At 43.6% G+C, this 27,455-nt stretch overlaps 1 protein-coding gene across 1 annotated transcript in view; it reads right to left on the bottom strand.

Moving 5' to 3' along the window:
• The window catches only part of CCT7 (chaperonin containing TCP1 subunit 7), a 1,331,840-nt gene that overhangs the window by 1,197,429 nt on the left and 106,956 nt on the right, over positions 1 to 27,455 (bottom strand). Inside the window, exon 2 of the mRNA XM_044064044.1 lies at positions 17,761 to 17,914. Coding sequence (XP_043919979.1) covers positions 17,761 to 17,914 — 154 coding nt within the window. The remainder of the gene's footprint in view (positions 1 to 17,760; positions 17,915 to 27,455) is intronic.

Raw genomic sequence — 27,455 nt, 5'->3', positions numbered from 1 at the left:
GAGCGAGCCCACGTCTGAGCTATACGAGCGGCAAACGAGATCTGGGAAAAGGGAGCAGTGCAGCATGGGATACCTTCTTAGCCCAGCCAATTGAAAGACTTCGAGCTAGAGTATGGCCGAGTCGGAGCAGAGGTTCGGCTCCAAACCCACGGGTAAGAATGTAGGCGAGATTGGACTACATAACATCTTAAGTTACCTACTTTCACATCTAACTCCTCTAGTGCACATTGCAGTGTTTAGGATAAACTGTTTTTTTCATCTTACCTTTAAGCATCCCTGTGACTAGCACTTGCTCTAAAACCTGCTGGGATACACGAGGAAGCCTTAAACTGATGCAAGCACTCAACTCTCCTTGTTAATGAGGAGAAATTAATCGTAGGCACTAAAGAGCCTATAATTGCAAAGTACCTTGCTAAGGTAAGGGAAAACAGCTCTTGTACTTTACAAAAACAAAAAAAGCACCAAACCAGGCATGTCCAAGGGTTAGCATCTGGCGATGTCTCCTGTCCACCTGGTGAATCTGAGCATACTGGGGATATCCAGCAATTGCCTCATATATACAGGCAACCCTCTTCTCCTATCACCCAACACTACAACCTACGAGAGATGTACTTACATAGCCAAACTGGAAGCAAAGCTCTCTCCACCCAAGATTGTGCTAGACAGTCAAGAGGAGAAGGTTAACACCCGCACTACACCTCAAGCAACACATAGCCCTTCTAAACCCCACATCACCAACACCCTCACACAGCAACACTAAACCCTCATATGCGGAGGCCCTTAACAGTAACCTGCCCAAGCAGCAAGGACCTCCGAAGCTGAAATGCATACAAACACCAATCAAAACCAAAGCGTCACATAGCTCACAACACCAGTGTGCCACCCAAACAGCAGCCCCTAAGGCAAGATAAAGTACCCAACACTTAGTCATAGGTGACTCTATAGTCAGGCACACTGATGTCCCACTCACCAGGCTGAGCAAGGAGAAAATTACAGTCAGCTGCCTGTTGGGTGCCAGGATCAGCCACATAACGCATGCACTCAAGTCACTCCACAACAAGTACAAATATGACTCTGTCATTGTCCATGTTGGAGTAAATGACTTGAGACGTACCTCCGTGGACTACATGAAGAGAGACATAGAAGAGCTCTCTGATCATGTGGCCCAGGCAAGTATGACCCTAGCCCCGAGTAGCATCCTGCCTTCGCCCAGAATGATACCACAGTACAAGGACAAAATGATTGACTTCAACAACTGGCTAAGTTTCTGGTGTCATTCAAAGGGGATCCAGTATCTGTCTGCCTGGGACAACATGATTGACAGACCATGATGCTTTGCCAGAGATGGTCTGTACCTGTCGCCCCTGGGATTCAGGTTACTGGCTAAGGCTCTTGCCATCCCTATAGTGCCTTTTTTAGGCAAAGTTCAAAGGACAAAGCCACTACCGCAACAGGTACAAGCATGCAAAATCTGAAGGTAATGCTACTCAATGCTAGAAGTCTAAACCTCAAAAATGCACTCTAGAGGCACTCCTAAAAATGGAGATCATCAATATCTGTGCAGTAACTGAGACCTGGTTCAAGGCTCCAGAGAGCACCCCTGCAACATCAGGCTATAACTCTTACCACACTTTTCGGCCACCAAACCAGGACCGAACACTAAAGGTGGAGGAGTGACCATATTCACCAAGGATATTCACACCACCAGGCTAGTTGCCCCAACACAATGAGTCTAAAATTCTCCAGGTGCAACTAACACTAGGTAAGACTGCAATCCAAACTGTAGCTTGCTACAGATCCCCCACCATGCCCCAAGATTCTCACTACACCTTTCTTAACATACTGGAAAATATTAAAATACAATCAAACACCCTAATACTGGGCGATTTCAACTACCCTGCCATTAACTGGGAAGGCTACTTGTGTGCCAACACCTTTGCCAAACGGTTCTTGGAATTCATAAATTCCAATGCCCTGGATCAACTAATCCATAGTCCCACCAGGGATTCCAATATCCTAGACCTGGTCATTACCAACATGGGAAATCAATGCTCCACACCTATGGTCACCCCCTCATTGGTCAGGTCTGACCATAAGCTAAATCACCCTTGACATCCACATCCCTCCCTCACCCCCCAGTAAGGAAACCTCCGTAAAAAACTTCTCCAAAGCCAACTTCATGCTACTCAAGTCAGAAGTGACAAACTTCAGGACACCCATGCAGACGGGAATTGAATGTTAGACTGCTGAATCCTACACTAAGACACTGTACGAGCACATCCACTTGTGCAGGAATCGTGCCATCCCAAATAGAACCAAGACGCTCTCCTCCAAAAAAAGGAAGCCAATCTGGTGGTCCCCTGCCATACAAAAACTTTACAACAAAAGGAGGAAACTGTTGCAGAAAAGAGGAAAATCCTAGGATGCAAAAAAAAATCCCTTACCAGCCTCAGTAAGAAGCCGAGATCCCTCAAAATCCTCCAAAGCTAGTTACGAAAATAATTGCCAAAAAGATTCCAAAGACAACCACAAGGCATTCTAAAGTTATGTCAAGAATCTAAATGGCAATGCTCAAGATCTGCTCTGAGCTACAACAGAATGACACTAAATATACTGATCCTAAGGATATTGCCAATATCCTGGCAGATTCAGTGCCAGCTTCACCTCCCTCTCACCCCCAAGGGCCCATCTCAATACCAAAAGATTGCCAAATTCTGGTAATGGCCACACAGGTAAAAAACGCACTCTCCAAAGCTAAGAATACAGCATCCATGGGACCAGACGTCATCCTGGGCTGTGTACTACATGAACTACAAAATGAACTGACACCTCACCCAAGTGTCATGTTGAATCACAGCCTCACCTCAGGCTTCATGCCCACTGAATGGTGCACAGCAACAGTTATCCCACTCCACAAAGGGGGAGCCACCACGGACCCCGGGAACCATCTCCCTATTAGCCTGATGAGCCCGGTCTGCAAGGCCATGGAACGTATCATCATGGAACTTATAAACAAAGACATTGGTAACCCCCAAACTCTGGGCCCCACCCAGTTCGGGTTTGTGAAAGGCAGATCATGTCTCCTGAAACTGAATGATTTCTTTGAAGCAGTCACCAAAGCCATAGACGAGGGTAAGGTGCTCACGCAGCCTATCTTGACCTCGCCAAGGCTTTCAACACCATCCCCCATTCTGGAATTATAAACTCACTAAACTAGATATAAATCCCTGTGTCACAAGATAGGTTGCCAACTGGCTCACTGACAGAACCCACACTAAAAAAGTTGCAGACTCCAAATCCAACTTCAAACCAGTGACAACTGGAGTACCACAGGGTTCAGTCCTGGATCCTCTTCTCTTTGGTATCTACTTCTCTGAAGTACAGCTAACACAGAATATCTCTGGCTAACGAAGTTCGCAGATGACTGCAAACTAGGAGCCAAACAATGTGGACATCCTACAGAAGGGCCTCACTGAGACAGATGCCTGGTGTCGGAGCCATGGCCTCAAGCTTAATGCCAAAAAGTGCATTGTCATCCCCTTTGGTAAAAACTCTGTACCCATGAACTACCACATAGGCGGCAGTCTACTTAACTCAAAGTGTGATAACAGACTTTGGGACCCAGGTGGATAGTAGTCTCTCCTTTGATAATCACATTGCAGCACTGGCCAGGAAATCCTTCTACGTGGCACACCATCACGAAAAGGTTCTCATCCAGGAAAGAGGAGGAGGTCATTGTTCCCCTCTACTGATCACTCATTAGACCCATTAGAGTGTAAAACGCCCCTTTTGGAATGTACCTCACAAGACATCTACAACAGCTGGAAATGCTGCAGAAGTACCTCACAAAGAGGATTGCACGAAAAAGATGCCATATGCTGACCGTCTCAAAAAACTCCAGCTTTACTCCATAGCATATTGCCTACTCTGAGGTGATCTCTGCCTAATGTACAAAGCTATGTCAAACCCAGAGCTGTTGGACATGCTCCACCTAAAGTACTCCCAATCCCTCTAAGCTACACGCTCTAGGGACCTAAACCTTGTCACCACATTAAACAGAACATGCTGAAGGGATAGATTCTTGTCCCAGAGACTTCCCATACTCTGGAGCAAGCTAACCATCTATATCAAAGTTCCTCATTCACACTCAAGAAAAATCTTGATGAGTGGATGGAAAATAGAAAATTCACCTCGGGGATAACTTCTGTGGCTCTGCTCGATAGGAACACAGCAAAATAACTTTCTTGGGTGGCAAAAGCCAGGGAACCTTGTTGGCCAGGCTTACTTAGGCCCTTGGGCAGATAGCTTAGTACCTACCTATGAAGACTGTGAACCAGGATAGACTTTCTGCAACACTGTATTGATTTTTTTTTTTTTCTTAACAGCTACTTTGACCACCTAGGAGAAGAATCATTGTCCCTTTGAGAGTCTTCTTCCCCAGGACACATCCAGGGGCATCCCCTGGTGAAACTTCCCAGTAAAAAGGATTTACCTATATAGTATCCCAGGATGCACTCCACTACAACCATAGTTCAGGGAATCAATTGCGGGAAAGAGCTGACTAAATATACTTTTGCTGATAAACTTGGGATGTGTATACAGTTGTGCATTATGTCTAGCTAAAAGAGCGAGTACAGCAATCACATGGCCAACTAAACAAGCAGAAAGTGGTGAACAATATAGTTAAAGCTGTGGTAAAACTACAAATGACAAAAACAAAGGAAACTTTGAGCAATACTGTTAAATCTACCACTCTGTCATAAACCCGACCAGTCGGGTGACTGTCAGCCCAAGCTTTCGTGAGGAAAAGGGATAACATGGACTTGTTTCCTCAACAGATGTTACACAAGTTACACAGCATTAATGTCCAACAAATAATGTTGCAATGTATCCTAAAACGTAACCCCAAGCTTCACCACAATGACATGCGCGATGGTGTGCTTGATGAACTTTGGCAGCTAAGTTTGGCATCAGCAGCATTGCGACAGAAGCCAAACCTGGAGAGCAAAGCATGGTATTCAAGAGCAGCTCAGAATGGAAGAATGACCAAGGTTAAGATCAACCTCAACCCAATGTCAAACTAGGGTCAAAGACAGACAGGACTGCTACAATGCTGAAGTCTGGTGATGAACCTTGAATCAAGGTCAAAGCCGAAGCTCATGGTATCCACCTCACAGAGCAAGTATGAACTCAGTTGACAAATATGCAGCCACAGCTAACACCAAAGCTGAAAAGTACAGTTGTGTATACTTACCATAAAATGTAGATGTTAGAGTGTATTCACTGTTGCAGTCATTACATTTGGGTAATCTGCTGGCAGGTTGCCCTCAGTCGGCCTGAATATCAAAGTCTTGGGTCCTGCGTCGGTTGCTGTCTCCTCTTCCATGACATCAGGTAGTCAGGGGGTATAAAACATGCAGCCGACGCAATTTTATTCATTTTTTCTTGCCCCAGATGTCAGGTGCCATATCTATATCTATATCTCTCTCTCTATATCTATATCTCTCTCTCTATATCTATATCTCTCTCTCTCTCTCTATATATATATATATATATATATATAAATATATATATATATATATATATATATATATATATATATATATATATATATATGTCTATATATATCTATATCTCTCTCTCTATCTCTCTCTCTATATATATATATATATATATATATATATCTATATCTCTCTCTATATATATATATATATATATATATATATATATATATATATATATATATATATATATATACACATATATACACATATATATACACATATATACACATATATACACATATATACACATATATATATATATAAATAAATAAAACAATATATATATAGAAATGCACTTTAGCAACATAAACTTTACCTTCATCTAAAAGCAAATACACCACAAAGGCTTTAGAATATAGTGAAGGAAAGAGAAGTTCTAGAAAAAAAAAGGGGGATGGCGAGTGGGTAACCCGGACTGCAACAGTGAATACACTCGAACATCTACATTTATGGTAAGTGTACACAACTGTACTATGTTCTTAGTGTTTCACTGTTGAGGTCATTACATTTGGGTAGAATCCCAAAGCTATGGATGGGAGGATGGAACTAAATAGCATTAGGGACGGCTATAAGGCCCTGCAGAACTGCAGTGGCAAAGCCTGCCCTGGACTTAGAGAAGAGAGGCAAATGATAATGCTTTGTAAAAGTATGAACAGAGCTCCAAGTAGTAGCTTCTAGAATGCCTTTGGTTGGAACTCCACTGAGAAAGGCTGCTGAGGTAGAGGCAGCCCTGGTGGAATGTGACCAGATTCCCTTGGGCACTGGCTCACCATGATGCAAGTAGCAAAAAAGTACAGTTTTGTACCTACCATAAATGTAGATGTCCGAACTGGATAGCATCTGCAGTCATAACAACTGGGTTGTCCTGTCGTCAGGCAGCCCTTCAGTCGGCCGGATTCCAAAGTCCGGGTCCGGCTTCGGCTGATGTCGCACTTCACCCGACATCATCACTGTTGGTCTTCGGGTATAAAGCCATCAGCCGACGCCATTTTCCTCAGTGTTTCTTGCCCCAGATGCCAGTAGCCCTCTTGAAGGCTAAAATTTAGATAGATGCCAATGTTTCCAAAAGATAGAGGTAAACACAAAATAAGCATGTATGCACATATATACAAACAAATACACCATAAAGACTCCCCACCAGCTAGCTATTAGGAGGGTAAACACCCTTGGAGTACCAGAGAGGGGAGGAGGGAGGATCCTGACTGCAGATGCTATCCAGTTCGACATCTACATTTATGGTAGGTACAAAACTGTACTATGTCCTTCATGGATGCATCTGCAGTCATAACAACTGGGTAGAATACCATAGCCAACAAGGGAGGAGGATAAAACTAGATTATGGTGTGTTTAGGATCCCTTGCAGTACAGCAGTGGCAAACCCTGCTCGGGATCTGGAATATAGAGGCAAATTATAATGCTTGGCAAATGTATGCACGGAGGTCCAAGTAGCCGCCTCAATAATGTCTTTGGTTGCCACCGTAAGAAGGCTGTGGTAGTGGCTGTTGCCCTTGTAGAATGAGGTCTTATGTTCTGTGGAATTGGTTTTCCATGGAAGGCATAACAGAATCGTATGCAATTTCCTATCCATTTGGAGATTGTCTGTTTGGAAATAGCTTTTCCTTCCCTTCCTGTTGCATAGGCTACAAAAAGTTGGTCAGTCTTTCTGCTACTTTTTGTTCTGTCCCAAGTAGTAGCGTAGCTGTCTATGTACATCCAAGGTATGCAATATTCTTTCCCCTCTGTTTTGTGGGTTGGGAAAGAAGGTAGGAAGGTGGATTGCCTGGTTTAAAGACACTCTGGATACCACCTTAGGCATAAATGTAGGATTAGTCCTCATGGACACTATCTTGGTGGAAGATTAGGAAGGGTTGCACTGCCATTAAGGCCTGTAGTTCTGAAACCCTCCTTGCTGAAGTAATTGCCAGTAGGAAAGCAGTTTTCCATGACAGGTGTTGTAGGTCTGCTGTTGCTGCTGGTTCAAAGGGTGATCGTGTCAATTTTTCTAGCACAAAGTTTAAGTCCCAAGTTGGTAATGGTGGTTTCCTTGGAGGTTTTACATTCTTGATTCCTCTGAGGAACTGCCTGAGCAAAGGGTGAGAAAAAACAGGTGGATCAAAGCTGTATTCTGCTGAAATAGCTGATGCATGTATCTTGGAGGAGTAGGACAGGCCTGAATGAAGAAGTTCGGCTAGGTACTCCAGAATGTTAGGCATATCTATGTTTGACACATCTTTTCCTCTTTCAGTACTCCAAATGACAAACCTTTTCCATTTTCCAGCATAGTTTCTTCTTGTTGAAGGTCTGGGCTTCAAGAATAATGTCTCTAACTCTTTGGGAAAGTTCTGGATTAGCTGCTGCTATGTGATGTTCCATGCAGTCAGTTGCAACGTTTTTAGGTTTGGATGTATGATGCTGTAGTTGTTCTGAGTTAACATCAAAGGCATCAGGGTATTGGCCACATATTGTTCGAGACATGCTCCTCAGCAGTGGGTACCAGTGTTGTCTTGGCCAGTTTGGAGCTATCAGGATTATCCTTGGACGTTCTTCCTTGATTTTTAGTAATACCTTGTGTATCAAGGGAAGAGGTGGGAATGCATATGCTGTTAGGCCTTTCCAGCTGAAGGAGAGCGAATCCACTTTCCATGCTAGTGGGTGGAATGTCCTTGTGCAGAATTTTTTGAGCTGGTGATTGGTAGGTGATGCAAATAGATCTATGAGGCATTCCCCATTTCTTTGAGATGGTCTTGAAGATGTCCGGGTGCAGCTTCCATTCGTGGGCATCCGATGTGGTTCTGCTTAATATGTCTGCTAGAGTATTCTTTTCCCGGTACAAATATTGCCTGTAACTGGATGTTGTAGCTGAGTGCTAGGGTCCACAGCTCCAAAGTCATTCTGCATAGGGGGTATGAATGAGTGCCTCCCTGTTTGTTGATGTACCACATGACTGTGGTGTTGTCTGTCTTTATCATCAACTGGCCCTCTGAGAAATGGTCTGAACTTTTGGATTGCCAGTTTTACTGCCAGCATTTCTTTTAGGTTGATGTGCAGGTGAAGTTGATCCTGTGTCCACAATCCTTGCACGCATTTGTCCAGCATGTGGGCCCCCCATCCTAGGTCTGAAGCGTCTGTTGTGATGGTCTGGCTTGCTTGACATCTGCGAAAGGGTAGCCCTGGGTTTGACTGGCATGCCTGAGCCCACCGTAGGAACTCCTGTTTTAAGCATGGAATTAGTGGGATTTCTGTTTCTAGGCTGTGTCTGTGTTGAGACCATAAATTCTTTAGGTACCACTGTAGTTTTCTCATATGTAGTCTGGCAAGTGGAACCAAGATTATGCATGATGCCATGAAGCCCAAGGCCTGCAGTACTTTTCTTGCTGTTAACTTGTTCAGTTTTGTTAGTGCCAAGAAGTAAAGAGGGAGTTCTTTTGTTTTTCCTTTGTTAGGAATGCCATCTGTTTTACTGTGTCCAATTCAGCCCAAGAATGTCCTTGTTTGGGATGGTATCAGCCTTGACTTTTGTAGATTGACTGTGTATCCCAGTGCTTGCAGCAAGTAAATGACCCTTAGTAAATCTGTTGTCAGCTTGCTTTTGTTGTCCCCTTGTAGCAGGCAGTCGTCTAGGTATGGGTAAATTTGAATTCCCTGTAGTCTGCAATGGGCGATTACTGATGCCAGGCATTTTGTGAATACTCTGGGCAGTAGATAAGCCAAAGGGCAATGCTGAGAATTGATAGTGCTCTGATCCTGCAAGAAATCTGAGGTATCTTCTGCAGATTGGTCGAATGGGGACGTGCAGGTATGCACCCTTGAGATCTAGAGTTACCAGCCAACACTCCTTGCCCAGCATGGGAAGAAGTTGCTGTAGGGTCAGCATTTTGAATTTTGGGACAATGATGTATGTATTTAAGGCGGACAGGTCGAGAATTGGTCTCCAACTTTTTTCCTTTCTTGGAACTAGGAATAGTCTGGAGTAGAACCCCTTTCCTTGCTCTGCTGTTGGCACTCTTTCCACAGCTCTCATGTTTGCTAACTGCATTATCTGTTGTAGAGCCTCTGTTTTTTGATTTGGCGGTAGATTTGGCATTCCTCTTTTGACTGGTAAAGTGTGGAAGTGGAACCGGTAACCTTGATCTATGGTTTGTAAAATCCACTTGTCTTTTGTTATATAGTGCCAGTTTTTTGAAAATAAGGGTAATTTTCCGCCTAGGGGAGCTGCTATTTGTTCCCTGGTAGGCGGATTTAGGGTTAAGTCACTGTGGTTGAGTTGATGTAGTGGCAGAGGTTGTGTCTGTGCCTCTGTTGTTACCTTGCCACTGTCGTCCTCTGTAGGCACCTCCCCTGGATTGGTTTCTGCCTCTGGAACGCCTATTCCTGCCCCTTTGAGGTCTTGTGGAGTCAGGAAAGGACCAATTTTGGCAGGCCAGTTCCTGCTAAACCTTGGGGTTGAACCTGCAAGAAATCTTTAACCGTTTGAACAGATTTTGCCTTTTCTTCCATTTTCTTCATAACCTGCTGGGCAGGTGTGCCAAACAAACTTGCCTTATCCATAGGAGCATCTAGCAACTTAGCTTTAACATGATCCGGTAGAGCTTGCTCCTTTAGCCATGCATGCCTTCTTATCACTGTGCCAGTCATGGCTGATCTAAATGAAGCCTCCAGTGCATCATAGCCACATTTTAAGGAATGGTTACTAACCTGTTGTATGTTATTTACCATTTCTAATACATATTTGTTATCAAGAGATTCATCAGTGGTTAGCTTTTTAGTTAACTGATCAAGCATAAACTCTTGGTATTGTATCATGTGAAACTGACAATTTAAAGCTCTAGCTGAGAGAGTAGCTGAAGTGTAGACCTTTTGCCCCATCTGTCTAATGACCTTGCTTCCCTTTCTGAAGGAATAGGGTTTTTGCTATGGTCGGCTACTGCCTTGGGACCCTGGGATATAGTTTCGGGTCTGCAAGAGGGGCCTTGTAAAGGTGGTGATGAGTGTCTGGCACCCTGTAAAATCTGTCTGGTTTGGCAGGGGCTGGAGGTAAAGAATCTGGTGCGGAGCAGACATCATTGAAAGCATCATCCACCACAGAGAGAACAGGAGGTATAGCTAAGGGCCTGTGCTGTGGAAGGTGCAGAAAGGTCCTAAGTCTTTTCTGGAGTCTGAAAACCTGTTGCTGCCATTGGAACTGCTCTCATGGCATGTAAGGTTTCCCCAAAGGAGAATTCTTCTGGTGGGGAAGCAGCTGGAATGGATTCTTCAGCATCAGAGTCTTCAAAATTGGAGAAAGGAGCCTCTGGCTGATCAGTTGTGTCTGATTCATCGGCAGACTCATCAGAGGACACTGGCTCAGGGGGCTCTGCCCTAGGTCTCTTCTCTGGGGGCTGAGAGGCCCTGTCTGGGTGAGATTGAGATCCTCTAATTAATGAAATTAAATCTTCTGCCAGAGTAAGCATTTGAGAACTAGAGGAGGGCCTGGTTGTAGGGGGTTTAACAGGCACGGTTTTAGTAGTCTTTGCTGCTTTAGCCCTGGCGAAGGCCTTAATGGACATGGCTGTTGGAGGCCTAGCAGCACCACGTGCTGGGGAAGAGACATCCAAGGGAATGGTGTCTGATAAGTCAGTGGCAACCACCGTAGTGGATAAAATTTCTGAGGCCTTTTCAAGAGTGGTAGCAGGGGCCTCAGTTGTAGAGATAAATTCAGCTGTACTTTGATCAGTTTTCTCGGTTTCGGCCGAAACAGAGACACTCATGTTTGCTTAACCATGGTTTCGGCGAAACCGGACCCGATGTCGGTCTTATCTTTGCTTTTGGCAGATTGGGTAGTCGGAGGATCCGGCGGCATAATGTACGCAAAATCAGAACCGAAAAACTGTTCAGCAAACTCCGACCCGGCCTAAGCGTTCGTCGGTTGAACGCAACACAGGCCGAACAGGCTGCTACGTCGTGGGCTGGGCCTAAACAAGGCAGACAATAAGAGTGGAAATCTTTATGAGGTATTTGTTTCCCACAGGTTAAACAATTATTAACTTTTTCTGACATCGGCTGAGGCAAGAAAGAGTCCCCAACGGGGTACTTAGCTTTAGAAGTCTTCAAGTAGTATTCGGTAGAAGTAATCTCTGGATCCGACCGACCGGCACTTGCGAACAGCTTCTGCTTCGGGCGCCACGCGGCAAGAAAGACTGAGGAAAATGGCGTCGGCTGATGCCTTTATACCCGAAGACCAACAGTGATGACGTCGGGTGAAGTGCGACATCAGCCGAAGCCGGACCCGGACTTTGGAATCCGGCCGACTGAAGGGCTGCCTGACGACAGGACAACCCAGTTGTTATGACTGCAGATGCATCCATGAAGGACATCGAATGTAGTGGCTTATCCACTTAGAAATAGTCTGCTTTGATGCAGCCTTTCCCTCTGATCCTGCAGCAAATGCCACCAGTAGTTGCTCAGTTCTTCTTAGAGATTTGGTCCTGTTTAAGTAGAATCTTAGTTGTCTGGGTACATCCAATGAATGCACAATCCGCTCCCCCTTGTTCTGCGGATTTGGGTAAAATGTTGGCAGGTGAATAGTTTGGTTAAGAGCCACACTGGATACCACCTTAGGCATAAATGAAGGATTGGTCCTGAGGGACACCCTGTCTGGGTAAAGTGTAATAAGAGACTCCACAGCCATGAGGGCCTGTAGTTCTGAAACCCTTCTTGCTGAAGTGATTGCCAAAAGAAAAGCTGTTTTCCAAGATAAAAACTTTATATCCGCAGTAGCTGCTGGTTCAAAAGGAGGTAGGGTGAGTTTTTCCAGCACAAAATTGGAGGTCCCATGCAGGAGTTGGTGATCTTCTGGGAGTTTCTTTAATTTTTGGCCCCTCTAAGATACTGTTTTAGCAGAAGATGAGAAAAGATGGGAGGCTCCGTGTTGTAATGAGCCGAGATGGCAAAGGTATGGATTTTTATTGAAGAAAACGATAGGCCCTTGTCAAACATCTCAGTCAAGTATTGTAAAATCTGAGGAATATTTGGTTTTGTTATGTCCGTTCCTTGCGCTTGGTTCCAAGCACAGAATCTCTTCCATTCATCAGCATAACATTTTCTAGTACTAAGCCTTCTGGCTTCCAAAATGACATCCATCACAGATTTACTGAGAGGTGGTGGTGTTTGAATAATTACATGATCAGCCATGCTGCCAGGTTCAAAGGTTGGAGCAGAGTGTGCAGAATTTGATTGCTCTGCTGAGACAGTAGATGAGGTATTTGAGGCAAGTACCAAGGAGGAAGTTGAGACATATTCCTTAGAATTGGGTACCAGTGCTGGCGAGGCCAGTCCGGGGCAATTAGGATCATTTTTGCTTTTTCCTGTCTGACCTTTAGCAAGACCTTGGGGAGAAAAGGCAGACTAGGAAAGGCATAGACGGATAGGTTTTTCCAACTGAAGGAGAGGGCATCCACTTTCCATACTTGTCTGTGATACGTCCTTCTGCAGAATTTGTCCAGTTGGTGATTTTGGGGAGAGGCAAATAGATCTATGTCTGGGCTCCCCCATTTCTGTGTTATCATGCTGAAAACTTGTGGATACAGTTTCCAATCGTGAGGGTCCATAAGATTTCTGCTTAGGTCATCTGCCAGAGCATTTTGTTTTCATGGCAGAAATTGAGCTTGAAGATGTACTTGGTAAGTCAAGGCTGTGTCCCACAATGCCATGGCTGGTCTGCAAAGGGGATAGGAATGTGTACCCCCCTGCTTGTTTATGTACCACACAACTGTGGTGTTGTCCGTCTTTATCATTAGTTGTCCTGGATGAAGTAAGTCCTCGAAGGCTGTCAGGGCATTCTGAACAGCTAGCATCTCTTTCTGGTTGATATGCAGATGCATTTGTTTTGGGCTCCCTATGCCCTGAATGCATCTCCCCGCCAGGTGGGCCCCCCAAGCATAGTCTGATGCGTCTGTAGTTAGGATTTGGGTGGCAGGGGGTAGAGTGAATGACAGACCCTTGTTTTGGTGACATGTCTCTGCCCACCAAAGAAACTCATGTTGTAGGCAGGGAATGAGAGGAATCATTGTTTCCAGACTGTGACAATGTTGACTCCATAAACTTTTTAGGTACCATTAAAGTTTCCTCATATGCAGTCTTGCATATGGGATTAGTAGAATGCAGGATGCCATGAACCCCAAAGCCTGCAGAATGTGTCTTGCAGATAACTGGGTTTTTGTCTGGCGTAAGGTAAGCCATCTGGGCAGTTGTATTCAAGCTTGCACCTAGGAATGTAATTTTTTTGAGAGGGTATCAGTTGCGATTTCTTTTCGTTTATTGTGTACCCTAGGCATGTTAGAAGCCTTTTTACAAACGCCAGATGTTGAAGAAGAATGTCCTTGTTTTCTGCTTGAATGAGACAGTCGTCCAAGTAAGGATAGATTTGTATGCTTCTTTGTCTGCAAAATGCAATTACTGGTGCCAGGCACTTTGTAAAGACCCTGGGCGAAGTAGATATGCCAAAGGGCAGTGCAGAGAATTGGTAATGCATAAAACCTACCTTGAAGTGGAGGTATCTTCTGCACGATTCCCTTATTGGAATATGCAGGTATGCCTCTGAAGTCTAGAGTCACTAACCAAGCGTTCCTGCCCAGCATGGGCAGTAGCTGTTGCAAAGTCAGCATTTTGAATTTTGGGATGTCCAAGAACGTGTTCAAAATCAATAAGTCCAGTATTGGACGCCAGGCATTGTCTTTTCTGGGTACAGTCTTGAATAAAACCCTTGTCCTTTTTCCTGTTCTGGTACTGGCTGAATGGTCCCCATATCCATGAGGAACTTCACTTGTTTCTGAGCCTCTGCCCATTGATTTTGTGGCAGATCTGGCCAACCGTTTGGAATTAGCAAAGTATGGAAATGAAATCTGTACCCCTGGGATACTCTGTTTAATACCCACTTGTCCTGGGTAAATAACTGCCAATTTTGAGCATGAAGTGCTATCTCCCCCCAATGGGGCTGCCAAAAGATAAGTGCTTGGTAATGGTAGAGGGAAGTCATTATGACTGCTTACTGTAGGGTTGTGCTTTGTTTCCTCCAGATTTGGAGGTAGATGCACCCAATTGCTTTGACCTGTAAGAACCCTGTGATGGGCATCTAGAGCCTTTTGAGCACCTGGATTTGCCTTGTGAGGCTCTGGTGGACACAGGAAAGGACGAATTTTTAGTAGGCCAGTGCCTACTGAATCTGGTTGGCTGCACTTGTAAGAAATCTTTTACAGTTTGCATAGATTTAGCTTTGTCTTCAAATTTCTTTAAAACCTCTTCTGCCTTATTACCAAAGTATCATGCTGTCAGCAGCGGGCTTAGGTCAGCTGGTGCCCTAGGCAAAAGGGCTCCACAATGCCCTCCACACCATGCAGGTGCCCCCAACCTGGTCTACCTACACCAAATAAATACTGGAAAAGCGCCTGTAGCCCTACAGCGGCCGTGAGAGGCGCGCCTATGCCTAAGGCCAGTCATGCATGCTGTAAAGGTGCATCCAACAATTTAGCCTTAACATGATCAGGCAGATTTTGCTCCTTGAGCCAGGCATGCCTACTAATCACAGATCCAGTATCTGCGGCCCTGCAAGAGGCCTCCAAGGAATCAAAACCACATTGCAAAGTATGCTTTCCAACCTGTTCTGCTGCATGCAATAATTCCTGTAATTCTTTATTTTCCACACAATCGGAAATCAGCATCATTTTCTGTTTCAATAAGCCCATAACATGCTGTTGATATTTAAGCATATGAAACTGGCAGTTTAAGGCCCTAATTGCCAAGGTTGCAGATGTATAAACCTTCTGTCCCCATCTATCCAGTGCCCTGGAATCTCTATCAGAGGGGGTAGGATTTTTGGCTGTAGAGACCTTTACACCTTTGGGACCCTGTGAGATAGTTTCAGGATCAGCAGTAGGATTTTTGAATAAAAATTTGTGGGAGTCAGGAACCCTGTAATATCTGTCTGGCTTACTAGGAGCCGGTGGTAGGGAATCAGGAGCCATGCTTGATTCCGAAAACACAATCAACAATGTCTAATACAGGAGGTATAGCTAAAGGCCTATGCTGAGGAAGAAAAAGAAAATCCCTAAGCCTCTTTTTTGATTCAGAGAAATCCTGACTCTCCCAATGAAAACGTTCCCTTAAAGTATGCAAGGTTTCTCCAAAAGAATAATCCTCAGGAGGAGATGCAGATGGAAATGACTCGTCTACATCTGAATCCTCATAGGGTGGTATAGAAAATTCCTGATCAGAAGAAATAGAAACCTGATCTGAAGATTCATAATCAATGTCTTGCCTAGGCCATTCTGATAATTTGTTTTTTAGGCACAGGGGACTGAGCACGTGGCTCATGCGTCATTTTTTTAGACAAAGAAGTTGTTTTTGAAGCTGGCTTTAGTTTTATATAGAAATGTTGAGGCCTGAAAACACCCTCAGAAGCCAGTGCCTGCTCAGAGGCTTCAGACCCATCTGAGGGAGAGACATCCGCGGGTACAACACTCTGAGAATCTCACAGCATACCAGACTCCGCATGGGTCTCGGTAGAGGCCTGCGACTCAAAAGTAGCAGGCATCAGGGGCTGCAAAAGCACCTCACTGAGTACCGGCGACTGGCTTAGAAGTTTTGTTGTCGGTTTTGGACCTAGACTGTCTCTCCTTTTCTTTGCTTTTTTTGTGAACTCCAGTAGTCGGATTGCTATCCAATGACATTTCAGAGTAATTAAATCTGGATCCAAAATATTTTGAAGCAAAAATGTACCGACACTTAATAGTGCGTTGGTTAAATCTAGCACAAAACCGACAGGAAGGCACGTTATGATCTGGGCCTAGGCAAGTAATACACTACAAATGAAAATTCTTATGAGGTATTTGCTTCCCACAAGTAATGCAATTATTAACTTTTACTGACATCGGTAAGGAGCAAGAAAAAGTTTCCCCAATGGGGTACTTGGCTTTAATTGAAGACTTCAGTTCTGAAACTCGAATGCAAAAATTTCAGGAGTCTGCCGACCGGCACTTGCGAACTGCTTCTGCTTCGGGCACCGCGCAGCAAGAAAGACTGAATAAAATGGCGTTGGCTGCATGTTTTATACCCCTGACGTCATGGAAGAGGAGACAGCAACCGACGCGGAACCCAAGACTTTGATATTCAGGAGAACTGAGGGCAACCTGCCAGCAGATTACCCAAATGTAATGACTGCAACAGTGAAACACGAAGAACATCAGAGTTGGTGAGAAAGGGTTAAGCTCAGAAAAAAATGTTCAGTTTTAAAAAAAATATATTCGTGCCCCCAAAAAGGTACCACAAAAACGAAGTATAAACATCATAGGTCAAACATTTGTACCAAAAAACAAATGGAAATTCTGTGTATAATATGTGCAGAATACTGTTTTGGAGAAGGAGGGAGGTTTAAGGGAAAGTAGGAATTGATCAATTTATCCAATGTCGTTTTAATGATAAATACACTAGATGTATAATATCTACAACTATCAATATGGTTTGTTTTCTTTTATACAAGTGAATGTTTACCTACATCTTAAGTGATGCACATTTCTACCAAAAATCTCCACAAGATGCACTACAGGCTCAAAGAGAAACTAAGCACTAGAACTAAACTTCTAATTAAAATATCCTGATTTGAACTACCTTTCTAATACTGTAAAATGAAAGCCAAAGGCAACTGTACAGCAGACCTCTAAAACTAAAAGTGATTAACATTGAGGGGAAAACAGATGAAAAACAAGTCTTGCAAACAGTAACTGGAAACAGAAGCTTCGGTGGTCAGAAGAAAATGTGATAACAGACAAAGAAAACATAACTCTATGAAAGAAACCTAAAATTAAACCCAAAACAAACTGCAACCTGGTGACAACACATGTGAATGTATCTTGCAAGATGCAAAACAAATCTGAAGACAAGTCCTTAGTTACACAATCTTGTAGGTAAAAGGGGAGAGACCAGGTACACGCTAAGCTGTCTTAAATTTTGAAGATGATGGAAGCTGAACTCTCAGCCTCAGATCCAGCAATAGGATCCCTCAAATGCAAGCAATATGACAACCACCTGGAGCACATGGTGTCTGATCTGAAGTGTGAAACTGCTTGCAAGTATCACCAGTACATTTGAGGCATTATTTTTTTTTTTTTACACTTTTATACAAAATTGTGCACCTATAACATGGTTATGACATGAACCATCATACCTCTGTCATCAACAATCAGCTTGTCCATGCCACGTGGACCAAGTGTAGTACGAACAGCTTCCGCTATAACTTGACAGGCATTGATGTTACTGACCAGCTGTGGAGTACCCTGGGAAGTATCTGTTCCCTCCTTCAACAATATAACAGGTGTTGGCTGCAAAACAGAAAGTAATTCACTTTTAGATGAACTGAAACTTGCAACATGGTCAAATTCCAGTACATTACTCGTGAGAAACAAAGCCCTCAGTTCTTTTCAAATCTATTCATTTCATAGCAGGCATTACAAAACAGCAGATAAAGTTACTAGAATTCAGACCAAACATGGCCATCCAACTGTGTTTCAGACAAACATTTCTGTGAAATCCACATATAAAGAAATGGGTATTTTAAACAAAATATTAATGTAGTAGTGCTGTTTTTTGAAGCAATAGTTAGCTGGTACAACTTAATAAAAACAACATTCTCACTGTTCCTCTACAGACTGCTCACATTCACAAGTTTAACTTGCCCGCAGGGCTGTGTGTCCTTGTAAGTGCAATTCAAACCAAAATGGCTCAAACAGAATAGAAGCTGCCACATACTGACATTGAATGGAAGAGAAGCGCCATACTTTACACAGCTTGCAATGGAACCCACAATGTAAAGAACCATCTTAGACCATGAAAGTACAGTTGTGTAAAATCTTACCACGACAACAGATGTCCTTTTCAATGTTGCAATATTCTTCACTGAAGGGCTCTCCCTCACTAAAGGGATTTTCTGCCAAGGATAGCCCAATGTCCGGCCAGTATACCAAAGCCTTTAGACTTTACAGGTGCTATATGTCACACATATGCTCCTAACACGGAGTAGGGCATAAAGGTGATATAAGGATGCAAATACTCAGAACTTAATTGCTCCAGGACGAACAAAGAAACCAGATCCCACCCCCCAGCATAACATGGAACATATACATCCAGAAGAAAAAAGTTCAGAAGGAAAGGAAACAAAAGGCTCTCAGCCAGGAGGGTTACAAAAGACAGGGTCAAGAGTCATAACAGAGGGAAAAAGAGGGACCAAATACTGCAACAGTGAACTACATCCTTCCATATCACTGCTGCAGCATTCTTCACTGAAGGGAGAACAGGACCCAAGATGATGACTTGGGGGGGGGGGGGTGAAGGTGCAGAAGAGCCCTGGCAAAACCTGTCCAGGAAACATCCAATTTGCAATGCTTAGTAAAAGTATGAACAGAGGACCAAGAAGCAGCTTCAAGGATGGAACAGGTGCCCCTAAACCCTTTGAAAAAGTCAATAGCAGCAACTACCCTAATAGAATGTGCCTTTACAGTCAAAGAAATACATTTGTCATGAAAGGAATAACAGAAGAAAATGGCCTTACAGATCCAGACGGCAATGGTTTGCTTGTTTGCTTGAAAGGAGCAAAACCCAAATTCATGAGATGACAAGAAAACGTTGCTCAGACATTCAAATAATTAGGAGTTATGTACTTACCATAACTTGGTATACGTGTTGTCCTCCTTCATTCTTCCTCACTGATGGGTCTCGGATCCGATTATTGGAGCTGGCTCGGATGTATCTTCCAGACTTCATATCTCAATCTTGAGCTCCTCCCTCTTCCCCATAATGCATCACACTACTTCCAATTCCTCAGCTTGAGTTTACTGCCTAGGTCTACAGATTACAGAGACAAGACAGAAAAGTAATGGTAACTGAAACCTTGGAACTCTACGTTCCTATAAGGTGAAATACCCTTCTAAAAAATAGGCCAGGGGAAGGTTGGAAAAGAAGGTGAGGAAGAATGAAGGAGGACAACACATACACCAAGTTATGGTAAGTACATAACTTTTAAATATGATGTTATCCTTCTCATTCTCTCTCACTGATGGGTAGAGACCCCAGCTGCATAATTCTTGGGAGGCCCTCAAGGAAGGATACACCAGTGCACTGTCAAACCAAGGAAGCTCTACTCCTGGAGAAAATGTATATTTGCAAAAGGCAGCACAAGATAAGAGTCTTAGAACAAGTGACTGCACCAAAGACATTAACAGAAGAATTTATGGAGGAAGATCAGATGATGTATCCGTAGATCTAGCAGAAGAGCTCTAGGAGGGCCAGACAAATCTAGGCTGTTTTTAGTATAAATCAACTAAAAAAGACAGTAACTATTTGGTAAGGATAATGCTGGAAACCACTAGACCTCAGTAGGTAGGAAAAGATCAGTCAACAACCGGTAGAGGATTGTACACATCTAAGAAGAGAACAGACATGTGTCCTTGCTAGAAGAAACTAAACACAAGCCCGACAATTGTGTGGACTGAACAATGTCGGACCGTTTGGCTACTCTAAGCAAAGAAGAAAAATAGGTATAGTGGACGCACAATCTCAAGACAAAAAATGTAAGGCAACATGGAGACTAGGCTAAATTAGTTTGTGGGCCGGCCCCTACAGATAGTCTCCAAGATCCCAAGGTGGAAAGCGGTCTTTAAAGGGGATCTGAGCAGAATATTCCCATAAGGACACTGCATAACCTGAACGATAATTAGATATAGCAGGTAATCATAATTTTAATTGAAGAAAGTTAAGAAATTCACTCCTTCTCAAAAGAAGTGGAGATAAAGGAAAAGCAATGCAAGGAGTAAGAGGAGGTCAAAGACATCTTAGAGGCTCCTACAGAAGAAACTTCCACAGTAATTCCCATTTGCCTTCCCAGAGAAATCTTGTGGAAGGCTAGCATAATGCAACTAACAGGGGTAGCAAAGGAGGATAGCCGTACTATGACAGAGGCGGGGAACCCCAAAAAAGACCCAGAATCTATACAGGATATGTTAGCTGAGAGAGAGAACCTGCTGCACTTGTTTAGCAAAAAAAAAACTGAGAAGCTGCAGCAAAGTCGGCCCCAACATCTGAAGATGGTCTCAGATGATTTGGTTGAGGAACCAAATGTGAGGAATCAAAGTGAACTAGCAGAGTCTGTACACCAGAGCACTGGATAACAACAGCATAGGCAACTCAATTGGAAAAAGGGTCTGATGAAATGGTCTGTTCTTACATACTCATGACCTCTCTGCACAGAGGTTAAGAAAGGATTCCCCCCATTAGAAGGTATGCCCGACTACTGACCTACTGTCAAGTATGCACTGTAAAAATCCATGGGGGGAAGAGCACCTTGAAAAAGTGAGTGAAATTAGAAAAGGGAAAGACTGTTCCCATTCTTAGGGCATAGAAATATAACTTGGCTTCTGGGAAAGACCACATCACCTGGTCTCACTTTCTCCTGAAATGTCCTCCCCACCACAGCGGGAGGTATCAGTGGTCATTGTGGGTGAGGAGAAAGAGAAACTGCTAGACTAGAAAAGGGGATGTCCGGATGAACCACTTGCAGATATGACCCTTGCAAATTTGAGTGAATTTTAAAGCTGTAGGCTGAGAGTGAAAGAAATGGACCACTGACCTGCCAGAAACCCATTAAAGAATCTGTATAGGAGCCCTTGCTTGGGGAACTAGCAATATGGCAGTTGTTACAGGGCTAGGAGTAAGTAATGTCAGTATTAATGGAGGAAATGTAACTTACAGCAATCCCCTTACCGGATTCCTTAAAGATACATAGCGATGAGGTGGCAAAGAAACTGTCTGGTCCAAGGTATCCAAAGGGAGCTGACGCCTTAGGAATTCTGTATCGGGAGTAGAAAAACTGCTAGCTTTATGTGATGCACAGGATCTAGGGATCCTAGAGAACAACAGGTAATCCCTGGCTTGTAGCAGATGTTTCCTGGCAAAGTGAAGAATTAGTCACCTAAAAATAGAAAAGCTGGGATCCTTTGAGGTAAACACCCTGTGGGCTGACAAGAGTTCAAAAGGAAGACAGCTCTGTGACCGATATCACCTTCTAGGCAAATAAGATGAAAGGCCTGCTATAAACATCAATAAATGGAATTTGACAGGTTTTAATCCTGGAAGCATACTTGGTCTCAGTCCTTAGTTGTAAAAACAGCACAGGAGCAGCCATATAATGCCACCCTAAGGAGGGAAAGGGCACATGGGGGGAGGAGACATGTAACAGTTGCTTAGGAAGAATTTAATGCCTTAGTACAAAATAATTGTTAGGAAAACAGAGAATCTGTCACAAAAGCAAACTTATGAACTGCTATGTACTAAAAAAGTGCGCAGTTGGAAAACAACCCAGCACGGGGTATCCCTGTGAGGACTCGAGCAGCCCCATAAAGAAAATAAAGAGAAAGTACAGTCGTGTACATTTACCATAAATGTAGATGTTGAGTGTATTTCACTGTTGCAGTCATTACATTTGGATTATCTGCTTGCAGGTTGCCCTCAGTCAGCCTGATTAACAAAGTATTGGGTCCTGCGTCGGTTGCTGTCCCTTCTTCCATGATATCAGGTCATCAGGGGTATAAAACATGCAGCCGCCATTACATCAGTTTTTCTTGCCCCAGATGTCAGGTGCCCCACTAATGGGGAGCAAATAAGTATATAAAAGTACAATGATATACCTCCAACAAAAAAGCAAATAAACCAAAAAGGCTTTTAAACATAGTAAAGGAAAGTAGAGGTATAGCCAACTGAAGTTAGGGGGCTGGAGGAAGGGTAACCAGGACTGCAACAGTGAATACACTCGAACATCTACATAATGGCAAGTGTGCACAACTGTACTATGTTCTTAGTGTTACACTGTTGCAGTCATTACACATTTGGGTAGAACCCCAAAGCTTTGGTTGGGATGAGGAATTCAGATAGCGTTAGGACCAGCTATAAAGCCCTGCAAGACTGCAGTGGCAAAGCCAGCCCTGGATTTAGAGAAAATTGGCAAATGATAATGCATGGTGAAAGTATGTATGTACAGAACTCTGGGTAGCAGCTTCTAGGATGTCCCTGGTAGGAACGCCTCTGAGAAAGGCTGTAGAAGTAGATGCAGCCCTGGTGGAGTGAGGTCTGATCCCCTGGGGGATAGGTTTTCCATGGTGTTTATAGCAGAAATGAATGCAATGGCCTATCCATTTAGAAATGGTTTGCTTTGAAATAGCGTTCCCGTCTGCCCCTGCAGCAAACGCTACTAGCAGCTGTTCAGATTTCCTTTGAGGTTTAGTCCTCTCCAAGTAGAATCTGAGTTGTCTGTGCACATCTAAGGAATGCAGTATCTGTTCCCCTTTGTTCTGTGGATTGGGAAAGAAGGTTGGCAAATGAATGGACTGATTAAGAGCCACAGTGGACACCACCTTGGGCATGAAGGATGAACTGGTTCTGGAGGGACACCCTGTCCGCATGAAAGATGATGAAAGGCTCCACAGCCATAAGGGCCTGTAATTCAGATACCCTTCTAGCTGAAGTGATTGCTAAAAGGAAAGCTGTTTTCCAAGAAAGAAATTTTAAGTCTGCAGTAGCAGCTGACTCGAAAGGAGGTAGAGTGAGTTTCTCAAAAACAAAGTTAAGGTCCCAGGCTGGGGTAAGATCTCTCCTGGGTGGTCTCAAACGTTTGACCCCTCTGAGGAACTGCTTGAAGTGGTGAGAGAAGAGGGGGGGGTTATGTGTTATAATGAGATGAAATGGCTGAGGCATGGATTTGAATGGAGGAAAAAGACAGGCCCTTGTGAAGCATCTCAGTTAAGTACTGTAAAATCTGAGGTAAACTGGGCGCTGCTGTGCTCATCCCTTGAGCTTGGTTCCAGGCACAGAATCTTTTCCATTTTTCAGCATAGGATCTTCTAGTGCTAGGCTTCCTTGCCTCTAAAATGATATCCATCACAGATTTACTGAGGGGTGGTAAAGGAGAGATTATGTAATTAGCCAGGCTGCAAGGTTCAATGTTGGAAGCTGAGGGTGCTGAATCTGGTTCTCCCGTGGAGACAACAGGGAAGCTAGTCTGAGGCAGGTGCCATGAGGGTAACCGTGACACTGCGCAGGAGGGGGTACCACTGTTGGCGTGGCCAGTCTGGAGCAATCAAAATCATCCTTGGTTTTTCCTGTTTGTTTTTTTAGTAGTACTTTGGAGAGCAGAGGCAGAGGGGGGAAGGCATAGACTGATAGGCTTTTCCAGCTGAAGGACAGAGCATCCACTTTCCAGGCTTGTTTGTGGGGAGTCCTTGTGCAAAATTTGTCCAATTGGTAGTTCTGGGGAGAGGCAAACAGGTCTATATCTGGGCTCCCCCATTTGCTTGTCAACATGTTGAAAATCCTTGGTTCCAGTTTCCACTCGTGTGGGTGCATGAGGTTTCTGCTTAGTCCGTTCTGCCAGTGTATTTAACGTTCCTGGCAGGAATTTAGCTTGTAGGTGCACTTGGTAGCTCAAGGTTGTGTTCCACAATGCCACGGCTAGTCTGCAGAGGGGGGTAAGAATGTGTACCCCCCTGCTTGTTTATGTATCACATAACAGTGGTATTGTCCGTCTTTACCATTAGTTGTCCTGAAAGAATGTGGTCCTTGAAGGCTGTCAGAGCATTCTGTACAGCTAACATTTCTTTTTGACTGATATGCAGGTGCATTTGACTTGGGTTCCATTTGCCCTAAATGCACTTGCCTGCCAGGTGAGCCCCCCATGCATAGTCTGATGAATCTGTTAGGGTTTTGGGCAGGGGGTGGTGTGAAGAGTAGTCCCTTGTTTTGGTGGCAGGCCTCTGCCCACCAAAGGAACTCTAGGCGTAGGCAAGGTATGATAGGAATCATTGCTTCTAGATCCTGAGAATGTTGACACCACAGGCTTTTTAGATACCACTGTAGTTTCTTCATATGCAGTCTTGCATATGGAATTAGAAGAATGCAGGAGGCCATGAACCCCAAGGCTTGCAGTATTTGTCTTGCAGATAGCAGGGTTTTTGTGGCCACTTGTTTGAAGTAGGTTTTCAAATGAAGTTGTTTCACTGGCGTGAAGTAGGCCATCTGGGAAGTTGTATTCAAGCTTGCTCCCATGAATATAATTTGCTGACAGGGTACCAGGTGTGATTTCTTTTCATTTATGGTGTACCCCAGACAAGTTAGAACCCCTTTGTATAAAGGCCAGATGATTCAAAAGTATGTCCTGGCTTTCTGCCCGAATTGGACAATCGTCCAGGTATGGGTATATTTGAATATTTCTTTGCCTGCAAAATGCAATAACTGGAGTTAGGCACTTTGGCTTTAGGGCAGTGCAGAGAACTGATAGTGCATGTAAGCCTACTTTGAAGCGCAGGTATCTTCTGCAAGATTTCCTGATTGGGATGTGCAGGTATGCTTCTTTTAAATCTAGTGTTGCTAACCAGGCATCTTTGCCTAGCATAGGAAGTAAATAGTGAAGAGTCAGCACCTTGAATTTTGGAATCTCCAAAAAGGTGTTTGGAGTAGAAAGGTCCAGGATAGGACGCCATGAATCGTCTTTTCTGGGTACCAGGAAAAGAAACCTTGTCTCTTTCCCTCTTCTGGTACCAGTTGAATAGCCCCCATGCTTGAGAGAGAAAGTACCTGTTTTTGGGCCTCTGCCCAATGATTTGGGGGTAGGTCCGGCCACCCACTTGGAGTTGGCAACATGTGGAAATGAAAGCTGTATCCCTGGAACACTATATTTAATACCCATTTGTCATGGGTAATGAGTTCCCATTTTTTTTGCATGAAGAGCAATCCCCCCCCCCCCCCAAAGGGGCAGTCAGTTGGCAAGTGCTTGGAGGTTTTAAAAGGAAGTCATTGAGACAGTTTACCATAGGGGGGAGTCTTATTACTCCCAGATTTGGAAGTGGAGGCCCCCCACTGCTTAGTCCTGTGTGTCCCCTGGGACTGAAACCTGGGGTTTTTGCTGTGTCTGGGTTTGGCTTGAGAAGACCTGGAAGGGGCCGGAAAGGACCAATTCTTAGAGGGCCAGTGCCTACTAAATCTAGGAGGCTGAACTTGTAAGAAATATGTTTGCATAAATTTATCTTCCATCTTTTTAAGAACTTACTCAGCCTTGTTGCCAAACAGAACGTCCTGATTCAAGGGAGCATCCAACAATTTAGCTTTAACATGGTCAGGCAAAGATTGCTCCTTAAGCCAAGCATGCCTTCTGAGCACAGACCCAATAACAGTGGCCCTGCAAGAGGCCTCTAATGAATCAAAACCACATTGTAAAGTATTTTTTCCAACTTGTTCAGCAGAATGCATTAAATCCTGTAACTCTATTTTCCAGAGTCAGGAATCATCATTTTCTGTTTAAGCAATCCAGTAACGTGTTGCTGATAGTTTAACATGAAACTGGCAGTTTAAAGCCCTAATGGCCAAGGTTGCAGAAGTGTAAACCTTCTTACCCATCTATCCAGCGCCCTGGAGTCTCTATCAGAAGGGGTAGGATTTTTAGCAGTAGAAGCCTTAATGCCCTTGGGCCCCTGTGAAATAGTCTCTGGATCTGCAATAGGATTTTTAAAAAGGAACTTGTGCGACTCAGGGACCCTGTAGTATCTGCCTAGTTTTCTCGGAGCAGGAGGCAAGGAATCAGGAGCCAAACTAGATTCATAAAAAAGCATCATCAAAAATGCCTAGGAGGAATAGCTAAAGGCCTATGCTGAGGTAGAAGTAAAAAATCCCTAAGCCTCTTTTTTTTGAATCAGAAAAATCCTGGCTTTCCCAGGGAAATGCTCCCGTAGATTATATAAGGTTTCTCCAAAAGAAAAACACTCTGGAGGGGAAGCAAGGGGAATGGAGTCCTCTGCATCAGAATCCTGAGTAGATAAGGGCAAATCCAGATAATCAGAAGAATCAGAAAAAACAGAATCCTGGTCAGAAGATTCATAAACCACTTCAGTCCTAGGCCTCTTAGAAAGGGGGGGTTGGCTACCCCTGATTAGAGTTATTAGATCTTCAGCCATTCTTATTTCACACAATAATAAAACCAGCTCAGTGACAACCTCTGGCAGTTAGAAGTATTTACCATAAAGTGTCTCTTCAGACCAAAAACCAAAGTCATAAATCCATATAAAAGGAGAAACAATAGATAAAACCTTGGATAAAACAAATTTCCTTTATTCGACAAGTATAACAGGTGAGCGCTTTCACCTAAATGGCTTCTTCAGACCTCTATGGATGTCAGAATGCTATATACTGGCTCTATTTATACATGAAGCAATAAACCTGCTCAACCATAATTGCTTACTTATCAATTAACAAGTTAAAAAGATATGCAAACTAAACATTTTAAAACCTCAGAATGCATGGTCTAAAAACTGTAAGAACAAAAGGAAAGGAATATAAAATACATAACTTTTAAATACATTCATAAAAACATAAATATATTTACTTATAAGTCAGCCTCCTATTTTTGACTGCTGGCTTAATAGGTATCTTTTCATTAAGGCCAGGAAATATATGTGCTTGCAGTCTAATTATCCATTTCGTTTCACTCCTTTCAGTGAAATTCCTGACATCACCACCCCGTACATTAGGTCTATTTATATATATTACCATAAACTTTAATGTATGCGAGACATCTGTAGCTAAAGTATGTTTAGAGATAGTGCATTTATACCAGATTTGATCCGCATCTGGTACGGATGCTCTCTAACCCTGTCTCCGAGTCTCCTGTCAGTTTTTCCAACGTAGCAGAACAAGAAGAGCATATGGCAAGGTAAACATGTTCAGTGTTACAATCAGCTGTGACATCAAATTTATGTACTTGCAAAGTTATGGGATGTACGAAATGTGTAGAGTCAGAAATAAAAGAACAAAAATTACAACTGACACGGC

This window comes from Protopterus annectens, chromosome 2.part2, assembly GCF_019279795.1.
Source record: "Protopterus annectens isolate FY-2018-M chromosome 2.part2, PAN1.0, whole genome shotgun sequence".
Lineage (NCBI taxonomy): Eukaryota > Metazoa > Chordata > Ceratodontiformes > Protopteridae > Protopterus > Protopterus annectens.
The sequence above is the reverse complement of the archived record's forward strand: the minus strand, read 5'-3'. Positions and strand labels throughout refer to the sequence as shown.